We start from the raw sequence: 17,083 nt of genomic DNA, 5'->3' as shown, positions 1-17,083 counted from the left end.
CCTCCTATGTGTCAAGCATTGTCTGGGTGTCAGTGTTACAGTAGTGAACAAAACACAGAAATTCCTGTCCTCACGGGACCTCCATTTTAGTAGGGGAGACAGATTACAAAGGACAGACCCGAGTAAAACAAACAGAAGGATAGTGGCACATGCCAGGAAGAAGGAAAAAGCAGGGAAGACAGAAAGTAACTGGGAGCCTCAGGCCTTCATCCTCCCTTTATTCACCCTCATTCCTCACTCGGGGAAAGGGGAAGGGGGGAGGGACCCCAGCCTGTCTCAGGGGATCGATGCTGCCTACAGACCTGCCCCCTGACCTCCAGACTTGTAAACCCCATTCCCTGCTCAACATCTCTACGAGGCACCTCAAAATTAATATGCCTGGCACTGGGTCCCTGGTCAAACCAATCTCCTGCACCACAGTGAAGGACAGCAAACTTCTCCCTTGTCAAAAACACCACAGCCTTCCCTGGCCCTTCCCTCCTGCCTGTCCCGCATTCAGGAAGCAAATGCTGTGGCTCTACTTTAAAATGTAACCAGAATTCCAGCACTCTCCCTCCACTGCCCTGCTACCAGGCATGTCATGCTCCACCATTTTCTTGTTTCTGGGTGACTTGAGCAGCCTCTTGTCTCTACTTCTCTTCTCCAAGAGAGCAACCAAAGGGGCTCTGCTCAAACACAGCTGGCTGTGAAGTGCTCTGTGCAACCCCCCCCCCCCATGGCTTCCCACGTCCTTCAGAATAAAAGCCACAGTCCTCAAGCATCCTGGTACCTTGGTGTTTCCTTACTTGGTATCCCTCTGCCCTCTCCCCTTGCTCTCTAGCCTCCAGGCTGCTCATCCACCAGGCCAGGCAGGCTCTCTTCTTGGGGCTTCTGCACTTCTGATTTCCTCTGCCTCTGACTCTTCCCCCAGAGAGACATAGGGTTCACTCCTCACTGCCCTTGGGTCTCTACTGAAACACCAAGCTCTCCGACCTCTCTGACAGGCCAAATCTCTCCTACAACCAGGACCCTCTATTGTATGGCACATACAATGATTGTATACATCTGTGTGATTATTCTATTAGCATCTGCTGGACTATGAGCAGAGGGGTCTTATTTTCTACTCCCTACTGTCGCTAGCACCTAGCACAATGCCTAGCACAGCAACACTCAGTATGGGCTCAGGGCTCAGCAAGGGGAGAGTTCTTCACAGGGAATCTACCCTCAGCTGGGCCTTGAAAAATCTGTACTGGCTTCTCTCCATTCTCATCAGCCCTAACAGTATTTCTGGAATGAGTGAGTGGACGAATATGCTGTGTCTGCCATGAGTAAATTTGGGAGTAAATGAGGGAGATAGGATAGCCCTATGTGTTATCTTATGCAAAGCTGGGCTCCCTTAGGTCATGAGTGATGTCTGTGCCAGTCCTCTGGCCCATGGGGTCAAAGTAGCCAGCAGAAAGGATAGGCTCAGGCCCCAAAAAAGTACCCTAGGTACTGCCCCTTTCTTGGTTTTGATTTTGAACAGGTTATATAATCTCTTCCAAGCTCAATTTCCTCACATGTAAAATGACGATAGCACCACCTCAAAAGACCCAATGAGACCCAATCTGCTGCTGAAGCCCCTGCATGAGCCCAGCACACTGCAGGGCTTGCTCGAGCCTGGTCTCCCCACTGACACTGTTCCCAACCGTGGAGAGGGCCCCTGGCATCTTTCAGGTGCTCATTCCTACACTGTGTTCTGAATCAGATGGAGAGGCAGTACAGATCTGCATATAAATCCGAGTCTGAAATTCATGAGTTTTTAAGTTTCCCAGCCTCTCAAAGCCTTTCAGAAGGCTCATCAAAAACAGGACCACAATACCCATCCCAAAGGGCTGCTCTAAGGATGGTGGTGGTGGTGTCTGTAAAGATTCAAGGCAGTGCCTGGCATCTGGGAGATGCACAGTAAATGACAGCCATTGTGGTAACATGGACAAAGGGGACTGAGGAAGACACCAGCCCCTGAGGCCTCAGCATACTGTCATCCTGGGATGTACGCAAAGCAAAATCCTGTGCCTGTTACACCTGAGACACAGCAAAGTAGGCATGTGCAGGCCACACAGGGTGGAACACAGGTTGGTGCTAACAGGATGCTGAGATCACGGGATAGGGCACCACGTGGGGGCTGGGGAGGCAGTGCCCTACCTTTCCTGAGACCAGCAGGCAAGATTCCCTGAGCACAAAGCTCTTACACTGCTCCTGGTTCTGAGTCCCCAGCCCCCACCCTAGTGGTACACAGCAACTCAGGCCCTCTCCCTGGACTCTGCTGTTCTTGGGTGACTGGAGGAATCCTCTTGCTCTGTCCCAACAGTTATTAGCTCCAACTGGGGTAGAAAAAAGGTTTCCCCTTCTGTGTTTCCTTTGCTTTATGAAAGTGCAAACATAAGATGTCTAGGACTGTGTTCCTTTTTCTGCTTTGTATTTTTGCCAATACGTCATAAGCAAGAGATGGAAGGCAAGATTTTTATTTCAGTTCATACCTGGACATTCTTCAGTGACAGGTTTTTCTTCAGACTCTTGTGAAGGGTTCTGTGAAACTTTCTCAGAAGACGTGGATTCTCTTGTCTTTGTATGTGGTTCTGGTTCCAACTTAGATCTAGACAAATAATTAGCAATCATATACTTTGCTGACACAAGATTCTTTTCTGACAACAGAGGGAGTCACATGTGACCCCTGCACATGTGTCCTGTGCCCTCTGCCAAAGAGCAGAGTTGCTAACCAGCAGCCATCCCAACACACCTCCAGTGGGGCACTTATTAGAAGGAACCAGTGTCACCACCTGCAGGGAGTAGGGGAAGGGAGGAGAATGCAGCCAGTAGGTGCTGAAGGAAAGAATGCACACACCTGCCCCACATACTGATGCCGCACTTAACAGGTGTGAGACGAAGGCTGACTGTTGAACAAGTCCAGGAAGCTGGTTGTTTCACACCAGTGCAAAGTGTTGCTAAATACACACACACACACACACACACATATTATGTAGTATATATAAGTAATATCTTAAATAAGTTAACTACGAAAGTACAAGTCTTTAAATAGCCACCAGATGGAAGCAACTTGTCTCAGGAACCAAGGCCTCTGCCCTTGGCATCTGCCTCAGGGGTCCTCCTTTGGCTATACTAGTTTCTACTTTCAGGTCTACGCTCAATCTCACCTATTCAAAGAGGCCTACCCTGACTTTCCGATCTCAAACAGGCTCCCCTACATCACACTGTGCCGTAGCCCTTATCTTCTTCATAGCTATGAAGAGTCACCAGAGTCTCAGATGACTTGCTAGTTCACTTGTTTATTGCCTGCCTTGCTCTACTGGAGGGCACACTTGCAGAGCAGGGTCCTGGGCTATGGGCCATGGTCACTGCACAGCCCTGGGTCCTAGATGAGTGTCTGGCATTCAGTGTTTAATAAATACAGGTTGAATGAATGGATACCTTGTAACGGTCAGTAACTAGTAAGAGAAAGAACTTGTTGATAATGAAACAATAAACTTTATAATAATAGCTTTCCTGGAATCCATATAGCACTACAAAAATTATGGGCAGACTGCGAAAATGATCTATGATGCATTCCATATTACTAGTCAGGAAGCCTATAAATGAAAAAGAATAATGTAAATACTTATTAGGATGACCCTGTTGATGCCAACTAACATTTACTGTGGGCGTATCATGTATTGGGCATTTTTCTAAGCACACTATATGGATAAACTTATTTAATGCCATACATCCCTATAAAGTAGGTAATGGTATTAAAGACCTTCTTATAGAGGAGGAAACGGAGCTATATGGAAATTAGTATCCTGGGAGGAAACTCCCCCCAGGTTACACAGTCAGTACCTGGCTGGGCTGGCCGTGACTTAGGGAACCTACCTCAGAGGCATGCCCTTAACGGCTGCTCCATGGAAAGTAGATTCTACCCATCGTGTTCCATGAAAAGGGGCTTCTGGTCAAATGACTCTGAGAAAAGTGGAGTCCAAGCTAGGATGGGTATTTTACTCTACAACTTTTTAGAGCCTTTCAAGATGCTAATAATATATTTTTAATTCCCCAGATGGATGTCTTTCCCAAATAATCTGACTGCAGAAACAATTTTCATGGGGCTTTTGGGAGAAGACTAATGTATTATGAAAGGCTGTTTAGGAATGTTTTTCTACAACATTCATAAAAGAATTTTCAAAAGTAACTATAATATCAGCCTTCCTAAGTGTCCAGTGACTATGACTGGGAAACAAATCACTCTTAAGCTTAGTGCCTTGAAACGATAATCATTTTACCATCCACCAGTGTTTCTGGGGCCAGAAATTTGGGAGTGGCTTGGTGGGACAGTTCGGACTCCAGGTCCTTTGTAAGGGTGCAGTCGGGTGGCAGTTGGGATTGCATCACCCAAAGGCATGCCATAGGAGGATTCCCCTTCAAGGAGACTCATTCACATGGCTGCCAAGGAGGTGACAGATGGGAGCCTTGTTCCTTCTTCAGGGGCCCAAAGCAAGCAGTCTCTGAGGCAGAAGCATCACTGCCTTTTATAACTGCCCAGAAGTCACACACTGCCATTTCTGCCCTACACCATGACAAGGCAGTTATAATGGTCCATTGAGGCTCAAGGGAAGGGAATACAGATGTCACATTTTCCTCTCAATGGAGCAGTAACAAAATTGATTTTCAAAATTGATTTTAATAAGACCATGTGGGATGGGATATGTCTGGATGCAACCATTTTTGGAAAATACATCTGCTCTCCTAAGTATCACAAATACACCAAGATATTATTATAAGGATATTCATCACAGCACTGCTTATAATAACAAAACAATGACTTAAAGGTTCAGCAAAAGTGCCAGGTTTACAGTGAGAAGATTCAGGGAAAGAGAAGACCCCATTTATAACAGCCAAAACAAAAGATAAAAAACTAACAACCACAACAAATGTTGCAGCATAAACTTAACAAGGAAACCCCAAAACCCATGTATGAAAAACTAAAAGACACTCCTAAAAGATACAAAAATGTCCTATGACAAATAGAAACAGATATCATGTTCTTAGATGGGAAAAAGAGCTATCATAAGGATGTCAGTTCTCGTGGAATTAAAGAAACAAAACAGATAAACATGGGGGGGTGGGAAAGAGAGGTGAAGCATAGAATAGAGTCTTAGCCACAAGAAACAAACTGAGAGTTGCTGGAGGGGAAGTGGGCAGGGGATGGACTAAATGGGTGATGGGTGTTGAGGACACGTGTGATGAGCACCAGGTGCTGTATGTAAGTGATGAATCACTCAATTCTACTCCTTAAAGTCCAGGACAAACCTAGATACAAGCTTCTAGTTGTCTTGTCCCAATGAATACTACAGACAGTACCTAATTCTCCAGCAACGAGAACCTGTTCACATACAGAGTACTGTCAACCTGGGAAGCTCACTGGAACCTTGGCATCCAGGGTTTTCATCGGAAGTCAGTCATGTAGCATGGAGCACCCAAGTGGTTGACCTTAGCTCAGTCTCCAGTTACCCCACAGGTCAAATCAAATGGTTTGGTCTAGGGCCCCCATCATAATCACACTGTTGGCATAAACTTGCCAGTGTGGCCCAGGATTCCAGTTCTACAAAAAACACTCTTTGTCAAGCAGGATATTCCCAGAGCTTGGAAGTTATCTCCAGGAACTGGCCCAGAGCCAGTTTCTTTGTAATGTGCAGAGTTGGGACATCCCACACGTGCTGGGTGAACCTTCTCCTGCACACCTTCTGGTCCTAGTCTGCTGAAAGTTTTTACTATGAAGGCTTCACGATAATTTTTGGGCGCGCTCTTATAAAGAAGCAACATTCTGCCAAGCATGCAAGGGCAGGAAGGGCATGGCAGGCACTGGGAAGCTGGGTGTGCGACCGCTGGGTTATAGGATGGTCCCTGTATGCTGGAGAATTATTTGCCTATTTTAATAAAGAATTATTTTATATTTCCACAAGTTGTGGATGAGAGTTCCAGCGGTGGCACACCCCCTTGACCCCAAACATCTGTTAGTTATCTTAGCCATTCTAATAAATGTGAGATGGTACCCTGTGTTTTTATTCATTTTGTTGTGAAACAATCACATGCGAAAAAATCTTAAGTACAATACAAAGAGCCCTTTCTCCTGAACCATCAGAAAGTAAGTTGCCAACCCAATGCCCTTTCACCTCTTGAGTATTTTAGGATTTCCTGAAAACAAGAGCATTCTTTGACACAACCAGAACACAACCATCAAAATCATGTTGATATACTACTTCCGGACTTTCCCTGGATCCCATTCTAATTGGACTAGTTGTCTCAATGACACCCTTTATAACAAAAAAATCCAGTTCAGAATCACATGGCACCTAGTTGTCATCTGTCTTCAGGCTCCTTTGGCTTAAACAGGTCTACAGTCTTTCCCTGAGTTTCATGACCTTGATACAGAATTGATATGCCAGTTATCCTATAAGATAGCCCCCAATTTGAGTTTTTGGGTTTGTCTGACCTCCCTTGAGGCTGGATGCAGGTTATGTATCTTCAGTATAAAAAGGGGATATTCTACTTACAGTCTTCTCTGTGCATCCTGTCAGGTTGTCCCTAATTTCACTTTGATCACTTGACTAAGGTGGTAGCTGCCAGGCTTCCTGATTGCAAAGTTACTTTCCTCTTTGTAATTATTAAGTTACGGTGGAGGGAGTGCTTTGATCTATGGAATTATCAATTTCAAACCTTCAATGACTCACTTCTACATTCCTCCATAGATGGACTCATGATTCCTATTTAGTGGATCATCATCTGCCACTATCATTTATTTGATGCTCAAATTGTCTCTAACCTGGCCAGTAGAAGCCCCTTCAAAGTGGCTTGTGTCCTTTTCCTATCATCCTCTGAGTTCTTCCTTGCTGTCTGCTCTGACAAAATGTTCCAGGCTCATTTTATACTTTCTGTGTCCCAACCCCAGACTTAGCTGTTTCCACAAGGAGCTCTGGTTCCCAGAAGCTGAAACCGCTATGGAGAAGCCAAGATCTGAATGCAAAGTAGGCTTATTGCTACTGGGGTATCACCGCTTCCAGGTCCATTTGCACACCTATACATACTACTCATTTCCAACTGTATTTATTTCTCTACCTATGCAAACTGCAACCCATGAGTTCACACCAGTATCTCTCCTTTGCAATCCAACACCACAGGGTTCATTCTAGCTTTTTCCTTTTCACTTCCCTGACGACTGTGAATCTTGGTTTGCATCATCCTTATATGTTTACTTATTTGACCAGTACCCCTATATAACCAACCTATCAACTCCACTGTCACTCTGACCCCCACATGGGTGTGCCCCTCTCCTTACTCAGGCTCTGACCTGCTCAGGGAAACGTTGGCCCCCCACAGCACTCATCCACCCTACTCTGCCCTACTCCAGGGCTGCAATACTCAATTGTTCAGGAAGAAGGGCTTAATTGACTTTTAAATAAAGGGCTCCTGTAATGTCTGTAATCCTTTGTGTCGAGAGTATGCTAATGTGCCAGTTTTCAATTTAAAATGAATAAAAGACTGCAATGCAGTAGACAGACGAAGTTGAGTTTTTTTTTTTTTAAGCGATAAAAACAGATCTCATTATACACAGAATGTCTATTGCAATCCTCAGGGAAATTACAAATTAACTAGTTGAAGGCACTTTGGAAAAAAGTAATTTTTAAAAACTCATCAGAAAGATCAGTTTATGCCCCATGATTTATTTAAATTGATTTTTCTAACTGAAGGCTGAGCATTTCACAGTTGCAATCAACACAGTTTCCACCTGGCCAACATCTGTTTCCAGGTCCCTCATTTGGAAACCTTGGGATTCGATTTAAAATTTAAGAAGAGTAGAAAGAGACAGAAAGAGGGAGGGAATCAAACTTTTCAGTTCTGAAACAAAAAAATGTATGAAAGAAATTCTTAGCATTACACAAAAGTTAAGAGGAAAGTGATTAATATTCCAGAGTCAAGTATGGCTCTTTCACTTCTTTTGCCCCCAAAAAAGGCTCTTGGTAGAAAGAAGTATTTTTTCGGTATACATTATTATAGTAACATCATTTCAAAAGTGGCTTTCAGACTAAGGTATCCACTCTGGCACAGGTACTGTGCATTCCACAGAACAGGAAATGCCTTATACTATCGTGAGTAAGCCATCTTCACACCCACACAGATATCTACTGGGCATCGAGCCTCTGCTGCACAAAGTGAGGTCCATACATTGGTACGAGACTGAGCTGTTTGTTACTGGTCTGCTGTGAGAGAAGTATAAAACCCGAGAATAAGCAAACATGTAGAGCCATCTGATATTGCCACAGAATCAGAAACATGTCCTGCTGACCAGCGTATAGGGTTCAGTTCAGATAGAGCTCTGGTGGCGGGGTCACTAGTGGCAGGAGCTGTGAACCTGACTTGCACAGTGGAATACACATCTGTCACAATAGGTTGCAAACACCAAACACAAACAAGCTGTCCTTTGCCTCTCAGAAAGCCTGTTGTGAGCCTGGGGGTCACATCCAGAGGGCCAGATGGTAAGTATTTTAAGCTTTGTAGAACATATATGATCTCCATCTTGTATTCTTTTTTCATTCTTTTTGTTTTGCAAACCTTCAAAAATGTAACAACCATGTGCAGCTCGAGGGCTGTACAAAAACAAGCAAAGGCTAGACTTGGCCCACAGGCCACAGTGTGCTGATCCCCTGTTCTAGACAGTTGAGTACTACAAAATCATGGGTGGGGAAACAAGGAGAGGTTGGTAAAAGGGCACAAACTGTCAGCTCTAAATTAAAGAAGATCTGAGTATTTAATGAATAACATCTTGACTACAGTTGATGTCACTGTACTGTAAAACTGAAACTTGCTGAGAGAGTAGGAATGAAACAGTCTCACCAAAGGAGGAGGAGGAGGAGGAAGAGGAGGAGGAGGAGGAGATGACGACGACGACAGGTATAGGAGGTGATGGGTGTGTTACTGAACTAGATGAGCAGAAGCCCTTCCATAGTGATCCCATGTATCAAATTACCACAATGCACACTTTCAATATTTTCCAGTGCTACATCAATTATACGTACATAACTCTGAAATTTTTAAAAGGGACAAAATCACTGCTATGGACCTCGTATCATATCATAGGACTTTGTGTTTTCCTTCATTTTTGTTATCATCGTTATCCTCCCCCATCATCAGCAAAATTTCTTGAGCTCTTACTATATGCAGGGTACTGGGTTAGAGCCTGGATATATAAAGGCAAAAGGCACAATGCTGCCCTCATCAAGCTTCCAGTCTAGCTGGGATGAAGGAATCTAACTGTGAACAATATTATGAGTATACTCTGCAAGTACCAAGTAAGTATGCTGAGAGTATGTGTTGCAAGAGTACCAGTGCCTTTCTTTTTAAGCGGAGGAGGAAAAATGAAATGTAGTGAAATTTTGATCTTTTGTACCAATTTAAGGGAATAAATAATAAACTCAAGGCCATGTACCCAGCCATGGGATTAGGGAGTATTTTCAGAAGGGTATTGGCCTGTGTTTCAGGAGTGAATGGCTCCACAGTGAGCAGGGCTGAGGAAAATGTAATCGAGGCACAAGGCAACGCAGGGACCTGGAAAACTCTTTACCCTAAGTGTTCCTCAGGCTTGTTTGACCATGGAAACTGTTTTGAGAGGAACATTTACTTAGGTCACCAGGATCTCCTCAGATACCTTAGGGAATTCTCACTTATATTATTCTTCATTAGAATTTTAACAGCAGATGTGCTAATATTCTGGAAATTAACTTGGAGCTACACTGATAATGCAGAAAGTGCTATAGAGGTGCCTAGTCCTTTCTCCGTAATGTTTCATCTCCCCCAACGTGAGAAAAAACCACCATCTCTCAGATGTTTGAACCTTCTCAACTCTCCCTTGAGACAGGAGAAAATAGCCCAAAGTTCCCACTCTAAGAACATCCTCGTACTACTGAAAGTAATGTGTTCAAATATGGGCCCAAACCAGCAAACTTTAAAGTGAGGTCACAATGGGCAGACACAGGACCAGATGCCACCCCCCTGCCCCGGATAAGCAAGAAATAGTGCTTTAAAAAGACAGGTCTTATATTTTAAAGTTTGAATGTGTTCCAGGACTCCTATAGAGTTTATTGTGCCTCCACAGACAATCCTCTGAACTCACAGGAAAGAGTTATCAGAGGTTTGTACTGATTTCTAGACTGCCACCTTAAACCTCTTCCCCAAGAACAAGCCAGTAATACAGAACCTGATTACTTTCTGAAAAGGAGAGATGTTTCTGATTAATTCAGATGGTTTTAGAGGATATTCCTGGGAGGGCATGTGATAGTTCAATTATAACCAAAATATTAGTGCTTTAAGGTAGTTGGGAGGATAATGGGGATATTTCAAACTCTTCTGGGATGACAAGGCCACTTGTGCCAGTGTTGTGTCCAATGGTGGCCCACAACCTTTCCAACTTACAAACTCACTGTGTAGATCTGAGAAGCCAGGAATGAGTGACCATGTCTCATTTCTTCCTTCATTCAAGAACCATTAATTGAGCACCTGCCCTGCAACAGGCTCTGATCAAGGTGCTGGGACCACAGAGATGGAAGACACAGTGTTCCTGCCTCCAAAGGACTCACAGTTTTCTAGCAGGAGAAAGAAGAGATATGTGACCCCAATAAAAGTTATCACCCTCATGTCCAGTTTAAGACAACTAGCAGCAGGTGCCACTGTCAACTCAAGATAGTACAGTTACTAGGGGAAGGAGAGAAAAGTCATCTTTAACAACGGCACTACCCTTCTAAGTAAACACAGTCATAAAGAAAGGAGTAGCTGAGACTACTGCTGGCTTAATAAGCAAAACATTTCACCCGTTTTGGAATAAGCACCCTTTGCTATGAGAGATCAGTGTATTGTCACCATTGTAAGAAAATGAACACCAACAGAGAGAATCTTTTTTCCTACATTATGAAAAATTCAGAATAAACCATCAGTTCTTCACTAACACATATGCTTTACTTCAGTCAAGAACAAAAGAAACAGGACAGTAGCAACTCTGCCATAAAACATGAGCAGTTGGGTTTCTCAAATCTATTTTGTGAGAATGATTTTTATCAGTAACTATCACCAATCAAAACAGAATAATCCAAAAACAACCTACAAATCCAACTTGACAATAAAAACTCTGAGAGTCAACTTATCTTCAGGCAACCAGTCATTTATTTAACTCAACAGCCCTCAGTGATGGCTTCCCCAGCCCAGGACGTGTATCATCTGCGTGGCAGGCTCGGGTGGTACAATGGCAGCTCTCCAAGAGCACGTGTGTTACCCCAACACAGTTGGGCATGTGATAGTTCAATGAAAGCCACACAGATGGAGCAGTAACTAGCATGGCCTGCAGGAGCCAGGAAGTCTTTACAGAGCAAGCAACATCTTAATCGGGCCTGGGAGGACAAATAGGAGTTTGCTTGCCAAAGGAACAGTGGGAAAGGGGCAGAAAATATGGAGATACAGGAGGGGCATTCTGGGTAGAGACATCAGCAAGGATTAAGGCATGAGGGCTTCAGAGAATAAGGCCTCTTTCGAACACAAAGTCACATATAGTCAGAGCGGGGATCTGCAGGGACTGATCAAGAAGCAGAGGCTGCTGTCCGGTCATTGCAGGCCTTGGCTGCCATGCTGTGAAGTTCAGCCTCTGTGAGATGTGGGAAGCAAGGGAGTGGCAAAATTCTATGTGTGTTTTAGGCCAATGTCTTCTGGGACAGGTGAGGAAAGAACTAAGGGGAGGCTGGACTACATTGTGAGGGTCACATAGTTATTTCCCCCAAGGTCTCTTGCTCAAAGTAATTGGCACAGGGCAGCTATTCAGCAGGAGACGAGCCTGTACTTGACTGTCAAAATGAGAACAACTCCCATCTGACTGATTTTAATTTGTCAAAACCTCTGCTGAGAATGAGGAAATGAAGAGGCAGCAGCCAAAGCCTCTTCCCACTTTTACCTGGGGTACCTGCTAGGTCTCAAGTGTCAGGGTCTGTTTGGGTGAGGAAGCAGAAACGGGCACCTCTCCCACTGGTGGTGCAGGTGACCTCTACCCTGTGTGGATAGTAAGTTACTGGAAGCCAGAGCCTGCCTTTCTCCTTCAGGATGGACCCTGGGCACCCCTCTACCTGCACTCCTCCCGGAGAGGGGACAGCATTCTTCCCTGTCATCCCTGTCCCAGATTCTCCTCTTTCTGTGTCCAACACAAAGGCCACTGTTTGAGAAGTCTGCCATGTTACCCTGCCATTCAAACCTTGGTTCAGCTGTGTGAGGCTGGGCCAGTAACCCAGATTCTCTGGGCCTCGATGCCCTCTATCAAACCAGATACTAGTATGTATTATTAGCAGAGTAGCTGGGAGGATCAAATGAAACTACCACACTGGCAAACACAGGATGAATGCTTAACTGTAGATAACCATCCAAACTAACATGTTAACATTCACCACAAGCACTGTATCTATACCAGTGCATTTTTTTTTAAAGATTTTATTTATTCATGAAAGACACACAGAGAGAAAGAGACATAGGGAGAGGGAGAAGCAGGCTCCATGCAGGGAGCCCGATGTGGGACTCGATCCCAGGACTCTGGGATCATGCCCTAAGCCAAAGGCAGATGTTCAACCACTGAGCCACCCAGGCATCCCTATACCAGTGCATTTTGTTCTCAGGACCCAACAAGATAGGTATTTTAAATTTTTCCATTTTACAAGGGAGAAAACTAGAGTATAGAGAAACCGCCAAAAGTCACACAGCTTGTAAGTGGCAGAGGCAGGTCTCGAACACTGGCTTTCTAGCCACGGAGTGTGAGCTCTGAGGCATGATGAGATGCTTCTCCGTCGCACCATTTCCCCTCCCGAACTTGCTCATGGGCTAACTGTGACAAATCTTAAGTTGGCTTATTTCTCATGTTTCCACAGCAACCCAGATTGACTCTAAGCTCCTTGAGGGCAGCAACTTTATCTCTTTATCTATCTATCCTCATCGTCTTGTGTAATAAATAATTATTTGCTGACAGATGATGTGACTCATCTGCTTACTATCCCCCACAAATGCTTCTACTTGTTGGCATTACAGTTTCAAATCTGTCTCACTAGTGCACACAAGAGTTAATACAGCAGGCCTAAGACTGCCCTCCCGGGGAAGGGCCTGTGTGCAGGCTCAGCCCTGTGCTGGCGTCTGGGAACTGGGACTTCAGGAGGGTAATGTGGTTTATGCGGAACACCTGCCTTCCTTCTGTGAAGTCTGGAATTTGTGCATGTGCCAACTAGAAGATGACCCTGTGACCAGCCTCTGGCTGGTAAGTTTCCAAAGAGCTTTCCCAGTGGGCATTTCACACAAGTTGTCACAAGTAACCATCCTGTGTGACTCCACTGGAGGAGACTCTTGGAAGCCCACTCCTGGTTTCCTTTGTACATCCCCATTCCCCTTTGTTGTTTGCTCTGCACCTTTTCACTGTAACAAATCTCAGCCGTGAATCCCGCAAGTCCTCCAAGCACACCATCTGCCCCTAGGGTGGTGCTGGGGATCTCAATAGTAAGAATTAAGAAAATTGGTCCCCAGGTAGTATGTTCTGTTACCTACTGAAAGGATGCCCTAAAATCTTTCCAAGGCCAGTTTAAAAGCGGTCAAGAGTTGAAGCCTGGACCCAGCATTCCCCGCTCATTTAAGAATCCTATCTCAGGCTGGCTGACCAGCCGCAAGGGAAGTAGTTTTGAGTCCCTGTGTTCTAGAAGCTGGCATGCACCCCCCCAAGGGGAGGATGGGTCAGGAACAGACACATGCACCGGCAGATCCTGAAGTCTCGCTCTGTTGCTTTTTGATTATGGGGGCCTTGTGCAAGTCACTTAACCTCCTGGGATTTTAATGTCCTCACCTGCAAAAGGGGATTGACAACAGCACGTGGCATCGAGTGAATGCTCTGTTAGAAAGGAGGCACATGACGAAGATGACCCAAGGAATGCCTCCCAGGGGAGCACTGGCTGCTGTGCCCCAGCTTTTGCCTCAGGAAAACACTTGAAGAGGGAACAAGGAGAGGCAGCAGGGGCAAAGAGAAAGACATAAGATGGCTAAAACTGCCAGCCACCCAGCATTATTAACAGGAGATGGGCTGGAGCACAGATTCTGAAATAACAAGCAACCTGGGCCCCAAGTGCAGCTCCGTCACCTCCAGACTATGGGACCTTGAGTGAGTTACCCAGCTTCCCAAGTGGCAGCCTCCTCATCTGGAAAATTAGGATAAGAATGGTACCTGCCCCACAGGGTGGTTGGGAGCTAATGACAAATCTAGTACAAATCTTTGTGCCTGGCACAAAGGCAGTGCTCCGTAAGTCCTAGCTACAGCATTTTGTGAAAAAATCCAAGTACCATATGTTGTAAAGCATAAGGACTCTATAAACATTAGTTGCTATCATTACTATTATTAGTTAAGGAACACCAGCAGAGACGATACTTACAGTCTTTTCTTATCCACCACTCGTTTAACTCGGATGGCTCTTTGTTCTGAGTAAAGTTTACATACTCCTGTTGTAGGGGAAAACACCAGAACAGAGACCATTTAAAACCGCTTCTCAGGCAATGGTGTCATTAAGTATAAGGAGACACTACCGTCTTCAGCTAGCAAAGCTAAATGTTCTATCATCTATCATGAAATACCACATTTGACCTTTAAGATAAAACGAAATACTTTTTAAGTAATCCTCGATGAAATCCAGAACTGCACTCCTGTGCTCCTTCACTTGCTGGGAGTGTATCTCCTTGTGGGCTGAAACAGAAAAGGACAGCAGTCAGACGTTTGTGTTCAATTACACAAAGGAACAATTCATCAGCTTCCTCAGAAGTTTCTTTATGGAAAGTATTTGTAAAAATACAGCAATAAAACAAGTCTGTGTCAAATGACATTACATTTTTAAAAGAGGAAGATTTATTGGGCTTCACAAGAGTAAAAGATTAAACCTGCAGAAAACTAGTCAAAGAATTTATGGTTTATTCCAGCACGCAGGGATCATAGTGGATGCTGCTGCTTCTTGAGAGCTGACCCCTTTTGTATTAACAGCATCCAATGCTTAAGCTGACCTTCAAGTAACACGTTTAAATCAGACTCAAGCCCCACGCTCCTCCTGCCTGTCTGGGCTGTTTTTCAGCTTGGAATGACTTGTCTTCCCCGCTCAGCCACCCCCATTCTAAGGGCCCTTTACACACCAAGTCAAACCTTTCTTCTCAAAGAAACCTTCCTCGACTCTTTAGCCACAAGGATGCCTTGCTTCTGAAAACTATCATATCTGCTTAAGGTCTGTGCCATTTATTTTGGGAGGACAGCTCCCATTTACTGAGAGGCCAAGCATCTACTACACGCAGGCACTCTACAGTACTTTACATATATTACTGCTAATACAAAAGGCAATCTGGATGCCAGTTTACACAAAGAGAAACTAATAAGGTTCAGATTCAATAAGAAGCCCAAGGTCACATGGTTTGGTGACTTAAATGCTGATTTTAGTCATAAACACGTATTTTTAGGTTATTTCAATGAATGTATAGGCCCTTAAGGGTAGGGGACATGAATCATGGTTTTACTATTGGGCAGCTTAACCCATGATCATGTGATCATTCTGCATTCTGCAGATCCACGAGACTGTACACAAAATTCTGTGAGTGTGTGTATTTCTCTGGCAAGAAGGTCTATAGCTTTCATCAGACTCTAAGTGGCCCATCAGGGCTGTGACAGAAGCTTCCCAAATACAAGTTGGAGTCAAGAACACAGCAGCATCTGGCCACTTTGAGCTCTGTGCTATTTAATGTAACAGCTATCTGCCTAAGCACATTACGAAAGGGTCAAGGAAGATATGCAACTTGGGAAGCTATCTCACTGCCCCAGTAACAATGAGACAGCAGTGAAGGAGACGTGATACTAACAACCCTAGTGCCAGCTATGGCCCTAAGCATGCACTGAACACAACTGCATTCTCCTAACTCTAAGAGATACACCCTATAATTGTGTCCACTCTTCAGATGGAGAAACTGAGGTCCAAGGTGACTGAGTGACTTGCCCAAAGCCATATGGGTAGAATGTGGTGGAGCTTGGGTAGAGCACCCAAGGATCCAGAGCCCAACTTTTTTCAGCGTGCGGGTCTGCTCCTCAAGTTTCATACTCCAGGTAGAGAGCTGAGAGAGCCCTCTTCTGTTCCTGTCCACACCTCCTAACTGCCACACAGAACACAGGGGTGTGCACAATCTGTCTGCTCTGGCCTTGTATCCTTAGGAAATGTCTCGTTGTGTATGGAGAACTCCTCCCCACCTCCCGCATCCCACCCATAGCCTGAATCATGGCCTTTTCATTAGTTTTTATAGCTGATCTTGAGAAAAGAGGAATTTTAAAGTTTTGAGACCTAAATCTGAATAGAAACACACAAGAGACCTCCAGCTGGGCATGCCCTCTGAACCTTGTCTGAGGCTTCACAAAGTCATGGTGGGCCGGCCATGTCCCTCAGAGCACCTCACCTTGTGTTCTCAGTTGCTGAATTGCTTCAGAGCAGGTCCTCATGAACGTCTGAGCATCCTGGTCTATCTGGTCTCGCTCTGTGTCTGTCATCCTTCCATATTCAGACATGATATGGCTTAAAAAAAAAACAAAAACAAGTGGGGAGGGGCACAAAATTTTAACGCAGCAGGAAATGACCACAAATGTTGTCTATGTGGAGCCTGAAGGGAAGAGAAAGCTTTGCTATCGACATGACATTTACGCTGAGACTGGATGAAGAGGAACTGGGCAGGTTAAGAGGTGGGAGAAAATTCTAAATAGCAGAACCAACGGATATGAAGGCCATGAGGCAGAAGAAGCTTTCTGTGCAGACCGACCTGCAGCAGCCAGTCCAGCAGCAGTGAGGTGAGCAGGGAGTGGGGTCAGGCACCGGGGCATACCGGCCTGAGTGGGAATATGGCCCCTGACTTTGAGAACAACAAGGCAGCTACTGAAAGCTCTTAGCGTCACCCAATGACAGACCTGGATTAATATTAGAAAGACGCTCTGGGTGCCACATGCAGAATCATG

At 44.9% G+C, this 17,083-nt stretch overlaps 1 protein-coding gene across 2 annotated transcripts in view; it reads right to left on the bottom strand.

Moving 5' to 3' along the window:
- Positions 1 to 17,083, bottom strand: part of STX18 (syntaxin 18) — a 120,183-nt gene that overhangs the window by 19,105 nt on the left and 83,995 nt on the right. For both annotated transcript variants that reach the window (XM_055326145.1, XM_055326146.1), the window contains exons 3-6: positions 16,534 to 16,649; positions 14,720 to 14,797; positions 14,490 to 14,556; positions 2,499 to 2,614 (exon numbers count right to left, since the gene is read on the bottom strand). In XM_055326145.1, coding sequence (XP_055182120.1) covers positions 2,499 to 2,614; positions 14,490 to 14,556; positions 14,720 to 14,797; positions 16,534 to 16,649 — 377 coding nt within the window. The remainder of the gene's footprint in view (positions 1 to 2,498; positions 2,615 to 14,489; positions 14,557 to 14,719; positions 14,798 to 16,533; positions 16,650 to 17,083) is intronic.

The sequence above is a fragment of the Nyctereutes procyonoides genome, unplaced genomic scaffold, assembly GCF_905146905.1.
Source record: "Nyctereutes procyonoides isolate TBG_1078 unplaced genomic scaffold, NYPRO_anot_genome, whole genome shotgun sequence".
NCBI lineage: Eukaryota > Metazoa > Chordata > Mammalia > Carnivora > Canidae > Nyctereutes > Nyctereutes procyonoides.
Note: the sequence above shows the minus strand (reverse complement) of the source record. Positions and strands in the feature narration are given on the sequence as shown.